At 36.8% G+C, this 26,581-nt stretch overlaps 1 protein-coding gene across 2 annotated transcripts in view; it reads right to left on the bottom strand.

Annotated features, from left to right (window-relative positions):
• Vom2r64 (vomeronasal 2 receptor, 64) overlaps window positions 1-21,614 on the bottom strand; it is a 29,855-nt gene extending 8,241 nt beyond the window's left edge. The window contains 7 exon segments of one of the 2 annotated variants that reach the window (NM_001099513.3): window positions 3,238-3,369; window positions 3,841-3,906; window positions 3,909-4,070; window positions 10,031-10,699; window positions 10,702-10,836; window positions 11,596-11,887; window positions 21,415-21,614. In NM_001099513.3, the coding sequence (NP_001092983.3) occupies window positions 3,238-3,369; window positions 3,841-3,906; window positions 3,909-4,070; window positions 10,031-10,699; window positions 10,702-10,836; window positions 11,596-11,887; window positions 21,415-21,614 (1,656 nt within the window). 2 annotated transcript variants of the gene reach the window in all.
• Between the last annotated feature and the right edge of the window lie 4,967 nt (window positions 21,615-26,581).

Genomic DNA, 26,581 nt, shown 5'->3' with positions numbered 1-26,581 from the left:
CCTCTTGCCATCAGGTTTTCTCTGGTGTTACCTTGTTCTGCTATTTCTGTCAGTTGCTAGACTGTCCTATAGTCCTGTGTGTTAGAGTTGCTGTAGACCCTGTAGACCTGTTTTTCTGTTTTCTTTCTGCCAGTTATGGCAACAGAGTGTTTTGCTTTCAGGCGTGTAGTCTTTCATGTCTACTGGTCTTCAGCTGTTCCTGTGGGCCTGTGTCCTGAATCCACCAGGCAGGTCACTTGGAGCAGATAAGTTGGTCTTACCTTTGGTCCCGTGCCTGAAGTCCCTCCTGGAGGACTGCTTTTGAGCTCTCCATGAGGGCGGCAACCAGAGAGTCCTGCCCTGCCTTTTCCTGGGGCACTGTGCACAGAGGTCCCTGATGGTGTTAGGTGTTTTATTCTGGAGTCAGAAATGTGGGCAGAGTGTAGTCTCCTCTGGCTTCCCAGGGGTGTCTGCCCCTCTAAAAGTTTAGCTCTCCTTCCCACGGGATTTGTGTGCAGGGAGCTCTTGACCGGGTCCCTTCAGTGCTGTGCATTGTCTCTGGTGTATTTTTTTGATTGATGATTGATGTGGGATGGGACAGCTCAGTGTGGGTGTGGTTACTACTGGACAATTGATACTACACTGCTTCAGGAAGCAATTTGCCAAACATTGAAGCAATCATGTAAGTTCCATTATTCCATGTATTCTTTGTAATTTTCTGCCCCCAAATTTCTGCTTTCTGTTTTTAGCCTGATTTCCTTACGTAGTGGTAAGCTCAGGGCTAAAACATGAAAGAAAGGATTTCTTCCCTTAACTACAATTTTAACGTTTTATCAGAGCAATACAGTCCCAACAAAGACACTATTCATTTACACAAAGTGGAAGGGAGTTATTTTTACCTTCCGGTAGGTTTTTCAATTTCTTTTCAGTGTTTAAATCTTTCAGTGTACTGATGTTTCCACCCCATTGTTTTAATTATTATCAGGTATATTTAGTTCCCATTATTTACTTCCTGATTGGTTTGTTTTTATTTAAGAAGCCATTTTCTGAGTTAATATTGTGTCTTGTTACTTTGCTGAATGTGTGCATCAACTGTAGGATATTTCTTGTAAAGTGTTTAGGGCCTATTAGGCATATATCCTGTTTGTTAAAGTACAGCTTTTTGAGTTTCTCTTTTGTATTCTGCACTTCCTTTGTCTATTTCATTACCCTACTTCTCAAGATAAGATATAAAAAATTTATATAAAATGTATGTATTAGTTAATATTTTCTTGTCCCTGATTTAATAGAACTAGTTAAAGTGAATTTTATATTAGCAGTAGGATATATTTGCCTTTATCATGTCTATAAATACATACATCTAAAGGATGGAACCAAGATTGCATGATTTTCATCACATGTCCATTGCATATAATGCACCATTATATTATGTGCACCATTGCATGCATGTATTGCATGTGTGATTTATAATATATATATATATATAATTATCATATATACATGGTTGAATTAGTCATGGTTTCTATTCTTGCACAAACATCAGCAAAAAGAATCAAGTGTGGGGTGGGGGAGGGTTTGTTCAGCTTACACTTCCACGCTGATCATCACCAAAGGATGTCAGGTCTAAAACTCTAAAAGGTCAGGAAGTAGGAGTTGATGCAGAGGCCATGGAGGGATGTTTCTTTTTTTTCATATTTAAAATAATTTTTATTAGTGGCATTTTCCCTTTAAGATAAAAACTTTCCTTAGTGACTTTACATATTTATCTTGGTAAGTAACAGTGATAATGCATAAAGAAGTAAAAAGTATATGGTAATCCACATTGTGGCTTATTGACATGGTTTTAAAGGGGATTTCTCATTATTTTAGCTATAGGTAGGTGCACAATGATATTATCCATGCTTGGCATTTGGGTTTTTTCTCTTTTTCCCCCATCTTTATTAAGTTGAGTATTTCTTATTTACATTTCAATTTTTATTACCCTTCCCGGTTTCCAGGCCAACATCCGCTTAATCCCTCCCTTTGTCCTTCTATATGGATGTTCCCCTCCCCATCCTCTCCCCATTACCACTGGAGGGATGTATCTTACTGGCTTGCTTAACCTGGATTCCTCAGTTTACTTTCTTGTAGAACCCAAGACTTCCAGCCCAGGGATGCTACCACCCACAAGGGGCCCTCCCTCCTTGATTACTAATTAAGAAAATACCTTACAGCTGGATCTGTGGAGGAATTTCTCCAACTGAGACTCCTTTTTCTGTGACAACTCCAGCTTGTGTCAAGTTGATACACAAAACTGGCCAGTACAATGATATTCAGGAAGATTGACCTATTAATTTTTGAGGTGTGTATTTTACTCACCTAATTCAATATTTACTGATTATTACATGATGTATTTTTTCCATGCTCAGCCATACCTGACAATACTAAGAAACATTTATGATGTCCTTTAGTCATTTTATGTCTTGGTTCAAACATTTTTAAAAAGCCATGATGAACTCTCACATGTGTAGCATCGCTTTCTTCATTCGGCAGGAATTCGCAAATAACCCTAATTGTGCATCTACACAGATTTTATTACCTACTTATTTGAGCTACAGATAATTGGAAACAGGATATTACATTGGAAGAATATTATGCCATATATTGTTATGTATGCGGCCTATGAATCTTTTACTACCCATGCTATTTGGATTGAGTATTTTTACTATATGTTGATCTGTGCCAGAAATGAGTATGCTATCAAGGTTGGTCATAATGTGGTGTCAGATCCTTGGGCCTTGAATTATAAATAGTTTCAAGCCATCATAGTACTAGTGGAGGTCACACCCATTTCCACTAAAAGGAAAGCCGCTTCTATTAACTACTAAGCCATCTCTTGAATGCCTGTATTAATTAAGAAGAAATCTACTGTCTATTAAGATCGTATCTATTTTAGGATTTGTTCTGGGAATTTTTAAGATGACCTTGTGACAGATTAAAAGTTTTAATATGGTACAAATATAGGTAAAAAGTCTGGACAGTATCAGACATAATTATTTGTATCTAGAAGGCACTTGTTACATTCTCTAGAAAAACTATTGTTAGCATCCTTTCACATTCTCAACAAGTATTAACCAAATTAAATATAGCTTGTAATCATATAAAGCTCTAAATGTAGACTAGAATAAGGAGCTATGTTGTTGAATATTACTATTAATTATGAGGACAAAATCTTAAGCATGATTAAAAACAGTGGTGAGAACCTCATCTTTAATGCATGCACTTGCCTGTTCCATTGGAAATTTCATTTTCTGGACATAGGGCACAATCAAAACAGCAAGCGGCTTTCCCTTCCTGAAGAGATTTTCTGAATCCAGGACCACAACTTTCACTGCATACAGAGACAGGAATCTGAGGATATTAAAGAAATGAGGATATAAAGAATTAGCCTGGTAACTAAAGTATATTACAGGATTGGGTAATAATGAATTTAATATTATGCATGCTCATTCTATTTATTTATGATAATATATATTGCTAAAATACACATTATCTATAATATATCTATATCTATCTATCTACTTATCACAGAATGAAGAGATTCAAATTGTGTACACACAAAAAATTATACATTATCAAATAGGTATATATATATACACACATATATGTATTTAATAAAATTAGAATTATGCATAACATTGGTAAGAATTTGCTAATCTTTGCAAAGGTAAACACATTAAGAAACACTTGAACATGGAAAGTAAGTTTGGCACTTTATCATTAGATTCATCTTTTGATTTATGTGGAGGCATCAGTCTCACCAAGGCATTTTACATGGTTTTTACCTGTGTTCTCTACAGAATAGTGTAAGATTCCACCCACCTGTTGCTCCACTCCTATATTCCACTCTATCCTGTCCTCAGAAATCGACAATTGTTGAACAGGTGGAAATATGGAGAAAATGTTCCTACTTTCACTTTATATGTAAGACCTTGTGGAAAGTCCCAGAAGTTCAGAATGTCATAATCTATGTGAAAGCCCTCTGAAGGATTCAAAGATATTCAATCTCCACCAGGATTCATGAATTTAATGTTCTTCAGCGGGGAGTTCAGCTAAGGAAGATTTATGATTCATAATGGTAATTTTATGAGTCTGAATTATGTCATATTCACATATTCATTGATCCAATTAAAAATGAAATAACATTATGCATATATGATTGGGAAATGTGTACACATACATTGAAGTGGCATCATAAGTACCATAATAGTATTTTAACAGGATAGTGAGATAAATCTACTGTTTCTTTTGCACCCTAATGATTTTCAGCACTGGTGAGCAAAGTTTATGTTACATGGACATTTTGCATATGAGACTGATAGTCTACAGGCATCTGGTTTTGTGTTATCAGTGTAAAATTGTCTAGGATATTTTGCACTTTGATTATGTCTATGTGAGTTTTTGTCATTTGGGTTAATTGAGGTGTGAATACCCATCCTTAACTGAAGCAGGTTCATTTAATAATCTGTGCCTGAACTGAATATACTGAATGGAGCCAGTTGAACAATAGCATACTCATAGCTAATTGCTCTTGATTATGGAAATGTATGTGGCAAGCTTTGTTAAAATACTGTCAAATTGAGTTCATACTGATGCTGGTCTATAATGTCTTATTGGCGTAAAAATCCATTTCGAATATATGGCATTTGTCCACATATTTTATGAGATCAAATAAAATGAATTTAAGAAAGTATCTATAATGTCATAGAGACCCTCAGAAACACAAATGCCAGCCCAGGTTACAATATCCTGCAAAACTCTCAATTAACATAGATGGAGAAACCAAGATATTCCATGACAAAACCAAATTTACACAATATCTTTCTACAAATCCAGCACTACAAAGGATAATAAATGGTAAAGTCCAACATAAGGAGGCAAGCTATACCCTAGAAGAAGCAAGAAACTAATCGTCTTGGAAACAAAACAAAGAGAAGAAAAGCACACAAAGATAACTTCATATCCAAATATGAATATAACAGGAAGCAATAATCACTATACCTTAATATCTCTCAACATCAATGGCCTCAACTCCCCAATAAAAAGACATAGATTAACAAACTGAAGATGCAACGAGGACCCTGCATTCTGCTGCCTACAGGAAACACACTTCAGAGACAAAGACAGACACTACCTCAGAGTGAAAGGCTGGAAAACAACTTTCCAAGCAAATGGTCAGATGAAGCAAGCTGGAGTAGCCATTCTATTATCAAATAAAATCAATTTTCAACTAAAATTCATCAAAAAAGATAAGGAAGGACACTTCATATTCATCAAAGGAAAAATCCACCAAGATGAACTCTCAATCCTAAATATCTATGCCCCAAATACAAGGGCACCTATGTATGTAAAAGAAACCTTACTAAAGCTCAAAACACACATTGCACCTCACACAATAATAGTAGGAGATTTCAACACCCCACTCTCATCAATGGACAGATCATGGAAACAGAAATTAAACAGAGATGTAGACAGACTAAGAGAAGTCATGAATCAAATGGACTTAACAGATATTTATAGAACATTCTATCCTAAAGCAAAAGGATACACCTTCTTCTCAGCTCCTCATGGTACTTTCTCCAAAATTGACCATATAATTGGTCAAAAAACGGGCCTCAACAGGTACAGAAAGATAGAAATAATTCCATGCATGTTATCAGAGCACCATGGCCTAAAACTGGTCTTCAATAACAATAAGGGAAGAATGTCCACATATACGTGGAAATTGAACAATGCTCAACTCAATGCTTACCTGGTCAAGGAAGAAATAAAGAAAGAAATTAAAGACTTTTTAGAATTTAATGAAAATGAAGGTACAACATACCCAAACTTATGGGACACAATGAAAGCTGTGCTAAGAGAAAAACTCATAGCGCTGAGTGCCTGCAGAAAGAAACAGGAGAGAGCATATGTAGGCAGCTTGACCGCACACCCAAAAGCTCTAGAACAAAAAGAAGCAAATACACCCAGGAGGAGTAGAAGGCAGGAAATAATCAAACTCAGAGCTGAAATCAACCAAGTAGAAACAAAAAGGACCATAGAAAGAATCAACAGAACCAAAAGTTGGTTCTTTGAGAAAATCAACAAGATAGATAAACCCTTAGCCAGACTAACGAGAGGACACAAAGAGTGTGTCCAAATTAACAAAATCAGAAATGAAAAGGGAGCCATAACAACAGATTCAGAGGAAATTCAAAAAATCATCAGATCTTACTATAAAAGCCTATATTCAACAAAACTTGAAAATCTGCAGGAAATGTACAAATTCCTAGACAGATACCAGGTACCGAAGTTAAATCAGGAACAGATAAACCAGTTAAACAACCCCATAACTCATAAGGAAATAGAAGCAGTCATTAAAGGTCTCCCAACCAAAAAGAGCCCAGGTCCAGATGGGTTAAGTGCAGAATACTATCAGACCTTCATAGAAGACGTCATACCAATACTATCCTAACTATTCCACAAAATTGAAACAGATGGAGCACTACCGAATTCCTTCTATGAAGCCACAATTACTCTTATACCTAAACCACACAAAGACCCAACAAAGAAAGAGAACTTCAGACCAATTTCCCTTATGAATATCGACGCAAAAATACTCGATAAAATTCTGGCAAACCGAATCCAAGAGCACATCAAAACAATCATCCACCATGATCAAGTAGGCTTCATCCCAGGCATGCAGGGATGGTTTTATGTACGGAAAACCATCAACGTGATCCATTATATAAAGAAACTGAAAGATCAAAACCACACGATCATTTCATTAGATGCTGAGAAAGCATTTGACAAGATTCAACACCCCTTCATGATAAAAGTCCTGGAAAGATCAGGAATTCAAGGCCCATACCTAAACATAGTAAAAGCCATATACAGCAAACCAGTAGGTAACATTAAACTAAATGGAGAGAAACTTGAAGCATTCCCACTAAAATCAGGGACTAGACAAGGCTGCCCACTCTCTCCCTACTTATTTAATATAGTTCTTGAAGTTCTAGCCAGAGCAATCAGACAACAAAAGGAGGTCAAGGGGATGCAGATTGGAAAAGAAGAAGTCAAAATATCACTGTTTGCAGATGATATGATAGTATATTTAAGTGATCCCAAAAGTTCCACCAGAGAACTACTAAAGGTGATAAACAACTTCAGCAAAGTGGCTGGGTATAAAAATAACTCAAATAAATCAGTAGCCTTCCTCTACACAAAAGAAAAACAAGCCGAGAAAGAAATTAGGGAAATGACACCCTTCATAATAGACCCAAATAATATAAAGTACCTCAGTGTGACTTTAACCAAGCAAGTAAACGATCTGTGCAATAAGGACTTCAAGACTCTGAAGAAAGAAATTGAAGAAGACCTCAGAAAATGGAAATATCTCCCATGCTCATGGATTTGCAGGATTAATATAGTAAAAATGGCCATTTTACCAAAAGCGATCTACAGATTCAATGCAATCCCCATCAAAATACCAATCCAATCTTTCAAAGAGTTAGACGGAACAATTTGGAAATTCATCTGGAATAAGAAAAATCCCAGGATAGCTAAAATTATCCTCAACAGTAAAAGGACTTCAAGTGGAATCACTATCCCTGAACTCAAGCAATATTACAGAGCAATAGTGATAAAAACTGCATGGTACTGGTACAGAGACAGACAGGTAGACCAATGGAACAGAATTGAAGACCCAGAAATGAACCCACACACCTATGGTCACTTGATTTTGACAAAGGAGCCAAAACCATCCAATGGAAAAAAGATAGCATTTTCAGCAAATGGTGGTGGTCCAACTGGAGGTCAACATGTAGAAGAATGCAGATTGATCCATGCTTATCACCCTGTACAATGCTTAAGTTCAAGTGGATCAAGGACCTCCACATCAAACCAGATACACTCAAACTAATAGAAGAAAAACTAGGGAAGCATCTGGAATACATGGGCACTGGAAAAAATTTCCTGAACAAAACACCAATGGCTTATGCTCTAAGATCAAGAATCGACAAATGGGATCTCATAAAACTGTAAAGCTTCTGTAAGGCAAAGGACACTGTGGTTAGGACAAAACAGCAACCAACAGACTGGGAAAAGATCTTTACCAATCCTACAACAGATAGAGGCCTTATACCCAAAATATACAAAGAACTCAAGAAGTTAGACCGCAGGGAGACAAAGAACCCTATTAAAAATGGGGTTCAAAGGGGAGGAGGGAGGGGGATGTTTGCCCGGAAACCGGGAAAGGGAATAACACTCGAAATGTATATAAGAAATACTCAAGTTAATAAAAAAATGGGGTTCAGAGCTAAACAAAGAATTCACAGTTGAGGAATGCCGAATGGCTGAGAAACACCCGAAGAAATTTTCAGCATCTTTAGTCATAAGGGAAATACATATCAAAACAACCGTGAGATTTCACCTCACACCAGTGAGAATGGCTAAGATCAAAAACTCAGGTGACAGCAGATGCTGGCAAGGATGCGGAGAAAGAGGAACACTCCTCCATTGTTGGTGGGATTGCAGACTGGTACAACCATTCTGGAAATCAGTCTGGAGGTTCCTCAGAAAAGTGCACATTGAACTGCCTGAGGATCCAGCTATACCTCTCTTGGCCATATAGCCAAAAGATGCCCCAACTTATAAAAAAGACGCGTGCTCCACTATGTTCATCATAGCCTTCTTTATAATAGCCAGAACATGGAAAGAACCCAGATGCCCTTCAACAGAGGAATGGATACAGAAAACGTGGTACATCTACACAATGGAATATTACTCAGCTATCAAAAACAATGACTTTATGAAATTAGTAGGCAAATTGTCGGAACTGGAAAATATCATCCTGAGTGAGGTAACCCAATCACAGAAAAACACACATTGTATGCACTCATTGATAAGTGGCTATTAGCCCAAATGCTTGAATTACCCTAGATGCCTAGAACAAATGAAACTCAAGACGGATGATCAAAATGTGAAAGCTTCACTCCTTCTTTAAAAGGGGAACAAGAATACCCTTGGCAGGGACTAGAGAGGCAAAGATTAAAACAGACACAGAAGGAACACCCATTCAGAGCCTGCCCCACATGTGGCCCATGCATATACAGCCACCCAATTAGGCAAGATGGATGAAGCAAAGAAGTGCAGGCCGACAGGAGCCGGATGTAGATCTCTCCTGAGAGACACAGCCAGAATACAGCAAACACAGAGGCGAATGCCAGCAGCAAACCACTCACTGAGAATAGGACCCCCTTTGAAGGAATCAGAAAAAGAACTGGAAGAGCTTGAAGGGGCTCGAGACCCCATATGTACAACAGTGCCAAGCAACGAGAGGTTTCAGGGCCTAAGCCCCTACCTAAAGACTATACATGGACTGACCCTGGACTCTGACCTCATAGGTAGCAGTGAATATCCTAGTAAGAGAACCAGTGGAAGGGGAAGCCCTGGGTCCTGCTAAGACTGAACCCCCAGTGAACTAGATTGTTGGGGGGAGGTCGGCAATGGGGGGAGGGTGGGGAGGGGAACACCCATATAGAAGGGGAGGGGGGAGGAGATGTTTCCCTGGAAACCGGGAAAGGGAATAACACTCAAAATGTAGATAAGAAATACTCAAGATAATAAAAAGAAAGAAAGTATCTATAGTTGATACAGTTTCAGGAGATATTTTAAGAATATATATCTTGCTGGTACTCTACAATTTTTAGGATCATAAACCTGTTGTCACTCCTTTTCATATATAAGAACAAGGTGGGGGAAAGATTGAGTTTTTACTGTTAAGAAACTTAGAAGGTAATGAGATTGCCAGTGCCTTTAGCAGAAACATTTTGTTCCTTGGTTTTCATTTCTATATGATTGGGAAGTTGACTGTCAATTCCACTCAGGGATAGATTTTTCTTCCAGTCAGTAAACTAGTCTAGAAAACTTTTTTTCTAAAAGAATCCCCATTGAATTTGTTTAGAGTACATATGGGCCAATTTTAAAAAGTTACATTGGTGACACTGGCTAGAATCCAAAGAAAAACCATTACCTTCAAGGGGGGAAAATCCATGCTGCCTCCATTTTTCATTCCTTCTATGTCTATTTCTTGAATAAGCATCTTGTGCATGGTGTGGGCCACAGCATATACAGCATTGTATACATGGTAACTGCCAGTACTTACAGCTATGTCAAAGAGGTACCAAGGTAACAACCCCAAGTTACCTCTAGATGAACAATTTTTTAATGATTTACAGGTAGCATTAGATATTGCACAACCAAAGTAAATCTCCCACAGTCTTGCAAGAAAAATGTCATCTGGTCATTTGGAAGGTCTCACTGACTTTACAAACTCTCTAAAAGTAGAAATATCACCCTGGCGTTGTGAAAAGATGAGAGTCCCATGGAATGAGTCAAGAATTAAATGTCTCATAGAAGTGACGACTTCCCATTGTGAAGTGGTAACCCAGATTCTCCATAGAAATATATATTCCCATCTTCTAAACAGCACACCTAAGGAAGAGTCAGTGTTAGCATAAATGATAACAACTTTGGCTGGGTTTCTCATAATCCGAATAGGGTATTCATAAGTGTTTTCCAGGTCCATCATGTGAGTAACTGGGATAAATTCCATGAAGGCTACACAGACTGTGTTTCTTTCCATTTGTGGAATCAAGTCTGTGACAAAGTTAACACCATTCTCATCCTCTGAGATGACCAGGCCACCCAATTCCATTTGAAATGGACAAACAATGAGACCATGCCTAAGGCCAAAGAAGATTCTTTGGCAGCCATCTGATACAAAAAAGGAAACTCCTCAGAGTTATTCATACTTTGTTCAAAAGGTCCAATGCTCAGCTGTAAAAATGAAAGCAGGGATAGACATTAATGAGGAGGTTCTGGAAATCACAGAAACATTGCATATGAAACAGTCACTTAAAGTTTAGAGATCCAAATTTTTACTTAAAGTCAAGTCTAGTACTGAGGTATGATTCTGGAAAATGAGTTGAAATACTCTCTTTTATTGTAGACCTGTGTGTATATCTTAAGGCATGTATGTACATTTCAGAAGAAATGTGAACATAGTAATATCTCAAAGTATGTAGCTTTAAAGCTATGTATTTTAAAGGAATATTTGGACAGCTGGTTCATTGACTCTCTCTCTCTCTCTCTCTCTCTCTCTCTCTCTCTCTGTGTGTGTGTGTGTGTGTGTAAAAGTGTGTGTACCAGCCTTCTACAGTGCATACAGAGTATGTATTAACGTGAAGGCTAAAGGAGGGCAGCAGGTGTTTTCTACTTTTTTCCACATATTCTTCTGAGGTAGGGTCTCTCTTCATCCCTGGGTTCCATGTCTTTTGCCCTGGAGAGAAGATAAGGTGGACACAGGGATCATCTTGAATCTGGGTTGCTGTAATGAGGGTAAGTGTGAAGCTAGCATCTGAACTTTTATTTTCCTGGTTGCACTGAAACCATTCTTGAATTTTTTGCTGTATTCCAGCCTAACATTGTCATTTTGAATCATATAAAAATGAATCATTCCCTTATGATTTTTCATGGTACACAAATTATGGAACCAAATGAGAATAGTTTCCTTTCTTCTCATGCATCTAATCTCACCTGTGGATATTTATAAAGACTCAAAAATATGCCAATTAAGGAAGAAATTTCCCATGTTGTTCCTGTGATTGCAGCCACAGATTTTTCCTTGGTTTTGCATGTATAGTTAGGAATGAGTCTGTCCTGCCCTGTGAGCCACTTGAGGAAACTTACTACAGTCCCACTTCCAATGGCCCCAGCACTGTGAATATTATATCCAAGTGTCATGTTAGGTAAAAGTATGGGGTTTCTGTTGATCTCCTCTATGGCAAAAATTAAGGCCATCACAAATTGGTAGTTTTGTGGGGCAATCCTGTGTAGAAAACATAGGAATCATTAGAGCATAATCTCAAATCACCATTGAGTCATTCAAGTGAGTACATTCACTATTATATATTGAATGAACACACCCCCTCAGAGCTTCAATGTTCAAACTGCATCTTCTTTCCCAAGATTGCTCATGTGTCATTGTCACAGGTTTTTGTCATGTTTAGCAGCTCCTATGGGGACTAATGCCTTTGTAAATATTTGAGCATAGATGAAGAAGCCTATATTTCATTCAGGAAACAACCAGAAACTACATGTTTTTCTTTAACATGGATGTCTACCTGTTATAAAACTGAAAAATATATTTAATGTGATTTGAGGGATTGGCAGTGTGTAGGTTGTGAAAGGCCAGACTGAACCAATACATACTAAGAGTTCCTGATGAAAGATGAAATGAAAAAAGTTCTATGCCCTTGTCCAAGGTTACACTTGTCAAAGCCTGTATAGAGCTGGAGACAGGAATTATGAGTGAAATTTGAGGTGTTTGATGATATTTTCTACCTCTTATACTTCTTGTCTACCTTAATGCTTCTGTTTTCAGATTATGTAATTTAATATACTTTAAGATCTAAATAGTTTTTTGCTCTCTTTTTTAAGCAAGTTGGTCATTTGGTTCATAAGTATGAAATTTTATATATTCCAAATTCTACATACTCTTTCATCTACATGCATTCCTTTGGTAGCTACTAAGTGTTCTCATTCATCTTTTTATATCTCTCTATGTATACATACACTTATATGCATAAATGTAAAAAATTTAATCTGCATTGTTGTATAATGTTTCTTGTATGTATTATTCAGAACATGATAAGAAATAGACATGCTAACATGTACAGGTGAAAAGCTGTGACACCTTAGCAAGATAAAATACATCAAAGGTGAATGAGAAATGCTGAGTGCAGGAGGCATAGTCTTCCCCAGGAAGTGGAATATCGGTTGTGCTTCCAATATTAAATGCTTGGATCTTAAAATGCTAATATGTAAGAGCCTATAAAGTTTTTAATGTTTTTCTACCTCAACAGTCCTTATACAGTTTTGTGACTCCATGAGAAAATGTTTTGTTTGTTCATTCTGTATCTTGTGTATTGTCCATTACACAAGTGGGGGCTTAGAAGTTAATGCTGTCCTTTTATATAAAGTGTGTTTTCCTTTGTTGCAGTGAACAGCACTGTATTTCCTTGTGAGTCTGAAGAGTTGTTTTGTCACCCAGAGCTGATCGTAGAAAGCTAGTATTTTACAATTTTACATACATTTATAAATTTGAATAAAGAAAATTCTGTAAGACATAAACAAATGAATGAAATTAAGGTAAAACCAGGATGGTAATCAGTATAAAGTTCCAAAAGTGTTCCAAGAACTAGTTATTTGTAACTTGGTTATGAAGAAATTTGAACACTTTGGGGTTCATGTATTTACTGAGAAAGAAAGAAATAAAAACATTGAACCTAGCATCATCAAATTGGAAAGGGATTCACAAGGCAATGCAGTTAGTCTGTAGAGGAAATAAGGATAAACCAAAACTTTAAGTTTCATATTGAGTAAATCTAATAGGGAAAACATTGAAGTAAATATAATCAAGAACATATTGTTCACTGCAAAGAAGGAAAACACACTACATAGGATAATAGAAAGGTCCAAAAGAAGGAGGATAACTACACTCTAGAAAGTTATCTTCTTGCAACAAACGAAGAAGAATATAGCCACACAAATATAAATCCTCCTCTAACAAGAAATATAACATGTAACACTATTCATTGGACATAACTGGCCAATAAAAACACATGGACTAACAGACTGACTACATAAATAGGACCCAGTATTTTGCCGCAAAAGAAAAAAATCTACTAAGACGAACTCTCAATTCTGAACATCAATGTTCCAAAAGCAAGGGCACCAACATTTATAAAAAATTTTCTAAAGCACAAACACAGTGCACCACAGAAAGGGAGATTTCAACACACCACTCTCATCAATGGACAAATCATGGAAACAGAAATTAAATGGAGAGAAAATGAAGCTAACAGAAATTATGAAACAAATGGATTTAACAGACATCTATAGAACATTTCATCCTAAAACAAAAGAATATACCATCTTCTCAGCACAGCATGGTACTTCATCATAAATTGACCAAATAATTGGTCACAAACAGGCCTCAATATATAGAAGGAGATTGAAATAATCCTATGCATTCTGTCAGAACACTATGGACTAAGACTGCTCTTCAATAACAAGAAAAACATCAGAAATCCAACATACACATGGAAACTGAGGAATCCTCAACTCAATGACAAGTTGGTCAAAGAAGAAAGAAATAAATTAAAGACTTTTTAGAATTTATTGAAAATGCAGGCACAATATAGCCGAACTTATGGGATACAATGAAAGCAATGTTAAGCTCTGAGTGCTTCAAAAATGGAAAAAGCATAGACTAACAGTTTGACAGCACACTTGAAAACTCCAGAAGAAAAAGAGGCTAATTCACCCAAGAGAGTAGACAGCAGGAGGATACTCAAAGCTGAGATCAAGCAAGTTGAGACAAAAAGAGCTATTCACTGGGTCAACAAATCCAGGAGATGGTTCTTTGAGAAAAACTCTTAGCAAACCACACCAGAAAGCAGAGAGACAGTATCCAAATCACAAAGTCATGAATGAAAAGGGAGACAAAATTCAAGAAAGTGAGAGAGTTCAGAAAATTAACAGATCCTACTTCAAAAGCCTATACTCAACAAAACTGGAAAATCTGGAAGAAATGGACAACTTTCTGGACAGATACCAGATAACAAAGTAATAAGAGGCTCAGATAAACCATCTAAAGAGTCCCAAAACCCTTAAAGAAATAAAAGCAGCCATTAAAAGTCTTCCAAACAAAAAAGTCCAGGGTCAGATGGGCTTAGTGCATAATTCTATCAGACATTCATAGAAGACCTAATATCAATAGTGTCCAAACAGTTCCACAAAATAGAAACAGAAAAAACACTACCCAATTCATTCTTTGAAGCCATAATTATGCTTATGCCTAAACCGCACAAAAACCCAACAAAGAAAGAGAAGTTCAGACAAATTCCCCTTATGAATATTGATGCAAAAGTACAATCATATACTTGCAAACCAAGTCCAAGAACACATCAAATCTTTCCTTCATCATGACAAGTCTGCTTCATCCCAGGGAGGCAAATATATTTCAACATACAGAAATTCATCAATATACTCCTCTACTTAAAAAACTCAAAGAACAAAACCACCTAATCATCTCATTGGAATTTGAGAAAGCATTTGACAAAATTCAACACCACTTCATGTTAGAAGTCTTGGAAAGATCAAGAATTCAAGACCCACACAAACAGTAAAATCAATATACAGCAAACCAGAAGCCAACATCAAACAAAATAGACCAAAGCTTGAAGCAATCCACTTAAAACAGGTGCTGGACAAGGCTGCCTACTGTCTGTTCACCTATTAAATATAGTACTTGAAATTCTATCGAGAGCAATCAGACAACAAAAGCAGATCAAAGGGATAAATTTGAAAGGAAGAAGTCAAAATATCACTATTTGCAGATAATATGATAGTACACTTAAGGGACCTCAAAAATTCCATGATAGAACTACTACAGCTGATAAACAACATTAATAAAGTGGCTGGTTATAAAATTAGCTCAAACAAATCGGTATCCATCTTCTATTCAATGGATAAACAAGCTAAGAGAAATTAGGGAAATGACACATTTCACAATATCCACAAATGGTATAACTATTTGACTCTAACAAAGCAAGTGAAAATCTGTATGAAAAGAACTTCAAGTCTCTGAAAAAAGAAATCAAAGGTCTCAGGAGATGGAACAATCTCCTATGCTCATGGATTGGCAGGTTAATACAGTAAAAATGCCCATTTTGCCAAAAGTTAACTACAAATTCAATGAAATCCCCATCAAAATTCCAATGCAATTCTTCATAGAATTAGGAAGAGAAATTTGCAGATTCATTTGGAAAAGATAACACACCAGGATAATGAAAACTCTTCTCAACAATAAAAGAAGTTATGGGGGAATCACCATCCCTGACCTCAAGCTGTATTCCACAGCAATAGTGATAAAAACTGCTTGGTATGGGTACAGAGACAGGCAGGTAGATCAATGGAATTGAATTGAAGACCCAGAAATAAACCCACACAACTATGGTCACTTGATCTTTGGCAAAGAAATTAAAAATACCCAGTGGAAAAAGACAACCTTTTCAACAAATAGTGCTGGTTGAATTGAAGGTCAGCATGTAGAAGAATGCAAATTGACCAATTCTTTTCACCTTGTATAAAGCTCAAGTCCAAGTGGATCAAAGACCCCATATCAAGCCAGATACACTGAAACTAATAGAAGAGAAGGTGAGGAAGAGCTTCAAACAAAAAGGCACAGGGGAAAATTTCCTGAACAGAACACCAACGATGCATGTTCTAATATCAATAATTGACAAATGGGTCCTCATAAAATTGCAAAGCTTCTGTAAGTCAAAGGACACTTTCAATAGGACAAAATGGCAACCAACAGACTTGGAAAATTCTTTACCAATTCTATATCTGATAGAGAGCTAATATTCAATATATACAAACAACTCAAGACAGACACCAAAGAATCAAATAATCCTATGAAAAATGAGGTACAGACCTAAACAAACAGTTCTCAACTGAGGAATATTGAGTGGCTGAGAACTGTCTAAATAAATGTTCAACATCCTTAGTCATGAGGTAATTGCAAATCAAAACAATCCTGAGATTCTGCTTCACACCTGTCAGAATGGCCAAGATCAACAACTCAGGTGAAAACAGATGTTGGCAAGGATGTAGAGAAAGAGGAACACTCCTCCATTTTTGATGGGATTTCAAGCTGGTACAACCACTCTGGAAATCAGTCTGGAAATTCCTCAGAATATTGGACATAGTACTCACTGAGGACCCAAATATACCACTGAAGAGCATACACCCAAAACATGCTCCAACATATAACAAGGACACATGTCCAACTATGTTCAGAGCAGCCTTATTTAAAATACCCAGAAGTTGCATGCCCTTCAACAGGAGAATGGATACAGAAAGTGTGGTACACTTACACAATGGAGTACTACTCAGCTATCAAAAACAATGACTCCATGGATTTCATAGGCAAGTGGATGAAACTAGAAAATAACATCCTGAGTTAGGTAACTCATTCACAAAAGATCATACATGGCATACACTCACTGCTAGGTGGTAATTAGCTCAAAAGTCTGGAATACCTGAGAAAAAATTCACAGATCATATGAAGTTCAAGAAGAAGGAAGGCCAAAAAGCAGATGATTCATTCCTTTTCATAACGGAGCACAAAATACTTTCAGGAAGAAATACAGGGACAAAGAGAGGATCAGGGGATGAAGCAAAGGTCATCCAGAGACTCCATACTTTGGGATTTATCCCATATGCTGCCAGCAAACTCAGTCACTATTGCTGATGCCAAGAACTGTTTTTTGACAGGAGGCAGATGTGCCTGTCTACTGAAATGCTCTGCCAGAGTCCTACTGCTACAGATGAATATGGTTGCAGCTAACAATTGAACTTTACATGGGGACCCCACTGGAGGAGTTAGAGGAAATGCTTAAGGAGTTGAAGGGGTTTGCAACAACACAGGAAGCAACAATATCAACCAACCAAACCCTACTAGACCTCACAGGGATTAAACCACCAAACAATGAATACACATGGAGGGCCCATAACTCCAGCCACATATGTGGCAGAGGATGACATTTTCCAATATCATGGGAGGTAAAGCCCTTGATCCTGTGAAGGCTTGTTTCCCCAATGTATGGTAATGCCAGTGCACTAAGGATGGAGTGGGTGTGTGGAAATGGAAGCATCCTCATAGAAGCAGGGGGAGGGGGAAGGGGATATGGGAGAGGGCAGACAGGGGATAACATTTGAAATGTAAATACATAAGTGCTTGCCTAGAAAGCACAAGGCCCTGGGTTCGGTCCCCAGTTCCAAAAAAAAAAAAAAAAAAAAAAAAAAAGTAAAAGGAAAGTAAATACATCAAATATCCAAGAAAAATAAAATAAAAAAATATGATCTTGGGGAAAGCTGTATAATAAAGGTAAGAAGATCCCTAGAAGAAGAAAAATGAAAAATGTATCTAAATAATAATCAACACTGAAGCCATTGAAGATTTTACATCATGCAGTATTAAGTATTCAACTTACTTTTCATATTTTGTACATGAAACTAAGCACTCCATCTTCAATAGTATTTATAACTTATTTTATTAGAATTTTAAATTTTATGTATACTAAAAATTTCTTTAAATATATTCATGATTTGTTACTAGTACCTGTTTTTTTACATCATTAATATTTTGTATGAGTATACATTCAAGTTTATATAAAAATTTCTTACTAAGATAAGAGCCATAAAAGGAAAATGTTGAATTCCTGGTACAATATACATCAGCTGAATATATATATATATATATATATATATATATATATATATATATATATATAATATTACATCATTCCATGCATTGGATTATAGGACTTTCATGATAAGGTCAACTCTTCAAGTATAAGTAAGATGATAACTGTGATTCTTTGTGTTATGTATTATCCAAAGTTTTGCAATGGAATGATGTTCTCATTGTATTTGAAGAATAAATTCCTCAGCTGGACTAAATTCCATAATTAGGAAAAAATTTTGATTTACCATTTCCTCCACAGACCAACTGTATTGCCTTGTGAATCCCTTTCCAATTTGATGATTCCAGGTTCAATATTTTCATTTCTTTCTTTCTCAGTGAATTTATGAACCCCCAAGAGTTTGAAACTCTTGATAATCAAGTTACAAATCACTGGTTGTTAGAACACTGTTGGACCTTTATACTGATTTATGTCCTGGTTTCCACTTGAATTCATTCATTTGTTTATGTCTTGAGGCATTAACTTTATTAAATTTAATCAATTAATTTAAAATTATAAAATACCAGATTTCTAAGGATCCATGAGCACTTATTTTAACAAATGAGAGATGTAAAATTTCTGGAATGTGGCTACGGCATATGGGTTCATTCAATCCTTCGAAATTGAAGTTCATCAAGTATACTGTGTATGTATATTCTGAGGATTAAACAGATTTCTCTGGACAAATAATTACCACTGCCAATAAAGTGTGGGAGAAAAGAAATCATCCTTTTCTTTTAACGATTAACTTGATTAATTTCTTTAATATGACAAATAGATAGATACCAGTGATGGTAGGAGACAGGCTCTACTGAATCAGATATTCTGAGTGTGGGATTCCCAATGATCCTGGTCTTTTCCAAGAGGTCTGTTTCTATAGCACACTTCACAGTTCCTGAGGTCCACATATTGGAGCAATGAAATAAATATGAACATCGTAAACCTCTAGCGATGGAGTGCATACTCTTTTCCTCTATCATATCTTTTTAATGGTAATGAACCCCTTTATTTTTTTAAGACTTATTTTATATATACAAGTACACTGTAGCTGTCCTCAGACACACCAGAAGAGGGCATCAGATCTCATTACAGATGATTGTGAGCCACCATGTGGTTGCTGGGAATTGAACTCAGGACCTCTGGAAGAGCAGTCAGTGCTCTTAACCACTGAGCCATCTCTCCAGCCCCTCCTCTATCATATCTTACAGGGGAAACAAACATTTGAAATGCTAGAAAATAAAAAGTTCATATTGTGGTTGCAGAAATGTTGTGGCAGCAGACCACACGAAACTCAAGAAGAAGGATGACCAAAGTGTGGTTGCTTCAGTCCTTCTTAAAAGGGGGGACAAAAATATTCATAGGAGGGGATATTGAGACAACGTTTGGAGCAGAGACTGAAGGAATGGCCATTCAAAGCCTGTCCCACCTGGGGATCCAGCCCATATATATATATATATATATATATATATATATATATATATATATATATATATATATATATACACCCAACAAAACTAGACAATATTGATGAAGCCAAGAAGTGCATGCTGACAGGAGCCTGAAGTAGCTGTGTCCTGAGAGGCTCAGCTAGAGCATGACAAACACAGAGGCGAATGCTAGCAGCAAACCATTGTACTGAGAACTGTGTTCCTGTTGGAGGAGTTAGAGAAAGTATTGAAGGAAATGAAGGTGCTTGCAACCCCATAAGAATAACAATACCAACCAACCAGAGCTTCTGGGGACTAAGTCACAACCCCAAGACTAAACATGGTCATACCCGACTCCAGCTGCATATGTAACAGAAGACAGCCTTCTTTGGTATCAATGGGAGGAGAAGCCCTTGGTCATGCCAAGACCTGATCATCCAGTGTAGGGAAATGTTAGAGCAGGGAGGTGGGAAGGGGGTCTGGTTGGGGAGGGAGAACACCCTTATAGTAGAAGGGAAGGTGGACGGGATAGGGGGTTTATTGATGGGAATCCTGGAAAGGGAGAAACTTTTGAAATATAAATTAAAAATATCAAACTCAAGAAAAGGAAGGAAGGAAAGGAGGGAGAGAGAGAGAGAGAGAGAGAGAGAGAGAGAGAGAGAGAGAGAGAATATTAAACAAGCTCACTTAAGTCTAAAATGAGTGACTTAATCACTCTTCTAGTCAAATAAGAGAATAGCACAATGACAATAGCAAGCATATGCCACCGGCAGAATTACAGATAGTAAAATGGAAACAGACATGACAGAAAGTAAAGGAGAAGGCAAATATATTAGGAAAAATTAGGAGTTGTGGGGGAAGATCAGAGATCCTAAGCATGTAGGTTGAATTTCTGTCTAGATATCTAGAAAGGCAACATTTGACACATCTGTGTCTGACAGGAGGAACAATTACTGCTCTCTGTAGCACCTTCTCTACTCACAGCACCAGAAGTCACCTGTTCAAATTCTGTGCAAGTCTGTTTCATTCTTTTAGTAAAGAGTTCTCTGATTGCTGTGGTGACATTCCTTAGCGTCAAATGAATATTCCTGTACAGGTATACTTCAGATACTAGAGAAAATTTAAAGATAACTGCTGTCTGCTCACAGTGCCTAGACTATCTATCCTGTAATACCAAAGTGTGGGAAGACAGCTGCAAGGAAACAATTGTCTTCAAAGAGTTTGAAATAACCAAATAGAATAGGTAGTCTCCTGAGAAATATGGCACAATCAGCAAGTCCCACCCAACTGTACCAACATTAGGAAGTGCACCGAAGGAATATTCAGTGGAAAGTCTTTGTAGAATGGACATTGTTCTGTCACCCTAAGTACTGAACTGTACCTATCCCACAAGACAAGCTTCTAAGTTGCATCATTCGTCCTGTGTGACAGGAGTGTTGGACCTGGCTGGAGATTGATTTTCTTCTCAGACTTCTACACCCATAAAAATAGAAGATAATGGATGGAAAGAGAAACTTATTTGATGGAAGAAGTGCTGTTGGGAATAAATAATGAGATGGTTAAAGGTGCACACTGGAGAATGTGGTTAGGTAGATCAGGTAGCAGACACTTACCGTGCACTGACGTCTTTGTTCTCTGCCCCTTCAGTGAGTTGGGAGGTTTGATAGGTATAAAGTGGTAAGAATGCACTGATCACCATATCCCCATCCTGGTATACATTGTCTATGAAAGAAACAAAACACTCATGGGTGAACAATTTGCACAGAAGCATAGGAAGCTTCAGGATAAAAAAGAAAAAAATCCAAGTGGGCATTTTCAGGGTTCCTTTGAGCACAAACGTAATCTGCCGTTAAGCCAGGTGCTCACATTCAGTAGCTGAATGTGTGGGCCCTTCTGTGGGTTTATAAGAGTTACAGACATAGGAGTCCTTTGAACTAGTCATTGCAAGGCAGCTTTTTCCAGTCCCCTGGAGAAAATTCCAACACTTTGTACCTTGAGACTTCACAGTTGATGTCTTCTCTAAAAGTGACAAACACTTGTTGAAAAAACATGGTTGAGATTCAGATCATGCCCTCATAGCATTTTGTAGTATTATTATGCCATTCAAATCCAAGAATGAAAAAGAAGTCACCACAAGAATAAAATAAGAATCCAATACAAATGGGGAAGATTGGTTCTTCTACAGGTGTCCATACGCTATTGGCACAAACACCATTTGATAAGAAGAAATTAGTATATACTTGAAGATTCAATGTTAGATTGGTGAAAAAAGGATCTATCCTGAAAGGGTCCCTCTACATAAATAGGGAACAGTGCCCCCCTCTCTGTTACAGAGAAAGAGGGTCTTGTATAAAATGTTTAGTGGAGATATTCTGCTTTCACCAGGATTCCCAGAATCTACACAGATATCACAGCAGAAGATACTCATTTCCTGATTGATATGCATATGTACATCATATACATATATGCTATATATACATTGACATCTGTATGTACATCTACATAGTGTCACCATTTTCCACTTCATATTAAGGCAAGCTGGAACCAGGGTAGTTGGTTATTACTTTGAGATACCTGCGAATGTTGTTTTGATTAGGATTTGTTGTTGTGTAAGGACTTTGCAAGTTTGACCTAGAAGTGCCATTGAGAGTTGAAACGCATTATTTTTTTTCTGGAGGAGGTTAAAAGATAAAAATTGAAAGGCGTTCAGAGAGCAAAGGATTGACTTGTGGATTTTAGAGGGAAACAAAAACTGAATGTTTTTATGTGAAAAATCTAATGTTCTCTTTATTTGGGGCCAAAAAGTCAGCTTTAATTAACAAGCTACTCAAAATACTGAAGTAAATCATTTGCTTTGCTGGGAGACTGATTAGTTTGAGCTGAGAAACCAGTGTTGAGGAAGAAGAGACCTACATTTTGAGGGAAAATCTAATGGTAAGTATTTTCTGAGTGTGAGTACACAGAAGTTACGTTTTATACATGACCAATGTTGGGCCTTATACTGGAAGCCAAACTTGAAAATTTAAGAGTTCAAGTGTTGGTTTTGAATTTATGAAGGGGTCAAGGAGAGAGGCTGAGGTTTGACAATCTGTGGCAGGGCTAGAGTCCTTAAAAAGCACCCTGGAGAGACTATTGTATAAATTATAGTCCAGTTGCAGTAAGGGAGTCCAGCAGTTTTAGAGATTCTGTTGCCATGGCTTGAACAACAGGAACAACAACAGTAGAACACAGTCAGCCAGAGCCGAAGACAATTAGTGTGTTCTGCAGAGTAGAGCTGGAGCATTGGTCCATGTTCCTTGGAGGAACCTAGAAAACATGACTGACTCCCAGACAAATGTATATTGATGTATTCCCCATAATTTCTCTCTTATTGTCTCCTCTCTTTCCATCACATTACATTCCCACAACTTTTCTAGCCTCTAGTGACCACTGTTCTTCACACTATTTCTCTAGAAACAGAAAGATAATCACTTACATACAAATGAAATGCGTATTTTTGTGTCTGTTCTAGAAAACAACACTGTTTCCTTTTCTTCCTAACACAATTTGCTGTACACCCTTATGCTTTTTTGTTTATATATGATTAATATTTCATTATGGAAACATATATTTAAAGAGAACAGAAATTCAGTCTTGATTTTAGTACTTTCATTTTCCGTTTTAATTTTGTGTTTTTAACCCATTTTTATAATTGAGTTTGGTCAGTTCAGATATTTGAATTCATATTCAACTTCTAACAAAATTGTACATGTTTTCTTTATAATGTAATATATTAAACAAAGTTTACCCTCTTATCATCAAAAGGCATGAAACTCTATGAAAAATCACACATATAATCTTAAGATAAGAGTACTATGTGTATATCTGGCACCATAGAACACTTAATACATATATTTCTTCCAAACTATATGTAAATAAGACTTTGATCTCTATATCTATAATGTGCTACATGAGCATATGAGAACCATGGTGGAGAATAAATTTTCAGTTCCTTCTCTGAAATTCATTTAAAATACTTTTGATGGTGGAAACAATCCTCAAATGCCCACATATTATGTTCTATGAGTATGACAATGCAAAAATACTGGAATCAAATGTTGGTTAAAATGTTTCTAAGAAGTATGCCAACAAGTTTCCCATACCTCTTTCCCTCTTTTCCCCAGTAATTTATCCATTCTTGATTTTTGTAAAATGTTTGAAGAAAATTGTCTTGATTTAACTTTATATCCAAGACCTTATGGAAAATCCAAGATGTTTACAATGTAATATTCTCCATCTAGGTTTCTTTTCTAGTTCAGGTTTCCATAGTCTCCAGAAGAATTGTTAAAAATGTATCTTAAATTTGAAGTGTAGACTAAAAAGCTGCAAATTTGAAAAACAAAGACTAAAGTTACCCCTTTTATCTTTAGTAATTTTCTTAAATTAAATGTTAAAGCTGCAGAAATAAAAATGTAAATATTATAGGGAAATAATTCCTGAATCATGGGAAAATGTTAATAATTCTCAGGAGCACATGCTCAAATACAATGATAAAATTCAGTAAACATGGGAGACACAGACACTGAGAGAGTTTGGTTGAAGCAAAAGTCAAGCTCCAACAATTTATGTTTTCTCATAAACACTTAATACTACATAAGACAAAGTTTTTCTATTAGAAAAAATTACTTCATAGCCACAAACTACACATGTTCTAGGAACAGCACAAAAAAATCATTCTTCAAAGCACATTGAAGTCATTGCACAACATGAATTCCCCAGTCATTTTGCATATCTACTGGCACTGTCCTTGTTCAGCTCATGTTTGGAAGCCATGTTGGTAAAAATTAATGTATTTTAATTCTGACATTAATAGAAGACATAATAACACAGCACCTCCCTGATCCTCGGGCATTTACAGATTTATCCTATTTCATAGTCAATGTTTCCTCAGGTTTAGGTGCCAGAATGTTTTACACACGTATGCATTGTGACTTAGTGCCACAACATTGTGTTTAGATTGTTTCTCTGTTTTCTAGAATCATCTCTATCTGTTGCAAAGAGAAATGTTCTTGTTGATATATGAGGAAAATACCATGTGTCAAGGATTGGGAGCTAGGAGTCTTCCAGGAAATGTGATTTCTTTGTCTTTGTGGGTGTTTAAGATACATCAATAAATATGGTCTTCACTAGTTCTGTCCACTCACCTGTAAAGTTTATGATTTCATTTGTCTTTAGTTGGTTCAAGAAATAGCTATAAAACTTGCTGTTTTTGTTTAGTATTAATATCATGCATAACTTTTAGTACTGAGAAGTAGGCCTTGGATAATAACTTGGGAATCTTACATCTGTGGACGATGTATTCCCCCTCCCAGTAGTACTTATTTGCCTGTATCTATTTATGTAAGGCTGGGGATTGTGAGATTTGTCCTTTTTGCTTTGTGCTACCAATTAATGTTGTTGTTGTGAATGTCTTCTTTTAGGCAGCCATATTGTTGAAATTTCATACATAATTTCAACAAAGGGAAATAAAGCCTTAGATACTGAGACAGACAGACAGTTGTCTAGGCAGGACTTTCTCACAGTGAACTTGAGCTCAGGTCCTAGCACAAGTATCAGACACTCAGGAGCCACATCAAACTCCAGGGCCAGGGATGAAATACCTCTGGCCTCTGAATATATGTACATTCATTTAATCTCCCCTTACACCACACACACACACACACACACACACACACACACACACACACACACACACACACACACAAAGACCCTTATTACATATAATAATATAATTATCAGGCATAGATTCATAATGTGGAACAAATAAAAGTCATGATTGGTTAAGCATTCATTGCCATAAAACATTTCATATATCAACTATAACTTCTACTCAGAAACTTTCATTTTAATACAGATATATTTCAGGTATTCAGTACTAACACAGGACGTGTGGTTACATCATGAACATGAAAAGCATCCGGAAGTAGAGCAGCAACATTTCCAATCAACTCACTCAGATTAGTGTGACGGAAAACACTGTTGTTTGCTTGTGTCCATATGAGCATTCCCTTCCTTCACAGATTCCTGCACATTGGAACCTCACATTTTGGGGACATATGGAACACTTAAAGAACAAACATTTGTTTTCCATCTGAAGTATGGTATTGTCTAAACAGTGACTGACATAGTATGTTACCTAACTTTGATACTAATAAATTATTTTTAAAAATTCATCTATGGATCCTGTATAGCATATAGCAATTTCCTCTGAAAGTGTCTTCTGAGCTAGGAACCAAATGTTCAATCTTTTCTCACATAACATTTTAACAGATTCTCTTGGAGTTTTCCGTGATCAACTCCTATCATAATCCCTTTTCAGTCCTTCCATTTTTTTCTCTTCCTTGTGATTCTCCCTCCCCAAAACAAGCAGGTCCACTGATGTTATCCATACCGTCACTGGTGCATGATCAAATACTCAGTGACCTGACTGTCTAAATATGACTGTGTCCTTCCCCTTCCAGACCTCTACCAGAAGCCATCAATTGAGAGCCACTTCTCATGAGTACCATCACCGTCACTCTTTTAACAATTATCTTCTGTAGATTCTTGCCTAGTCTACTATATCTTACAGGTTTTATTTAATTTATTTTACTTTAAAAATTCATTTTACATCATCATCACAACTCCTCTCCTTCCTCTCTTCTCAGTCCCACCCTTACAAAATTGTCCCCCGTTGCCCCTTCTCTAGTTCTCAGAGTATCACCCCATTTTATGCCATATGGTCTCACCAGAAGTAGGCAC

This window comes from Rattus norvegicus, chromosome 12, assembly GCF_021556685.1.
Source record: "Rattus norvegicus strain SHRSP/BbbUtx chromosome 12, alternate assembly SHRSP_T2T, whole genome shotgun sequence".
Lineage (NCBI taxonomy): Eukaryota > Metazoa > Chordata > Mammalia > Rodentia > Muridae > Rattus > Rattus norvegicus.
The sequence above is the reverse complement of the archived record's forward strand: the minus strand, read 5'-3'. Positions and strand labels throughout refer to the sequence as shown.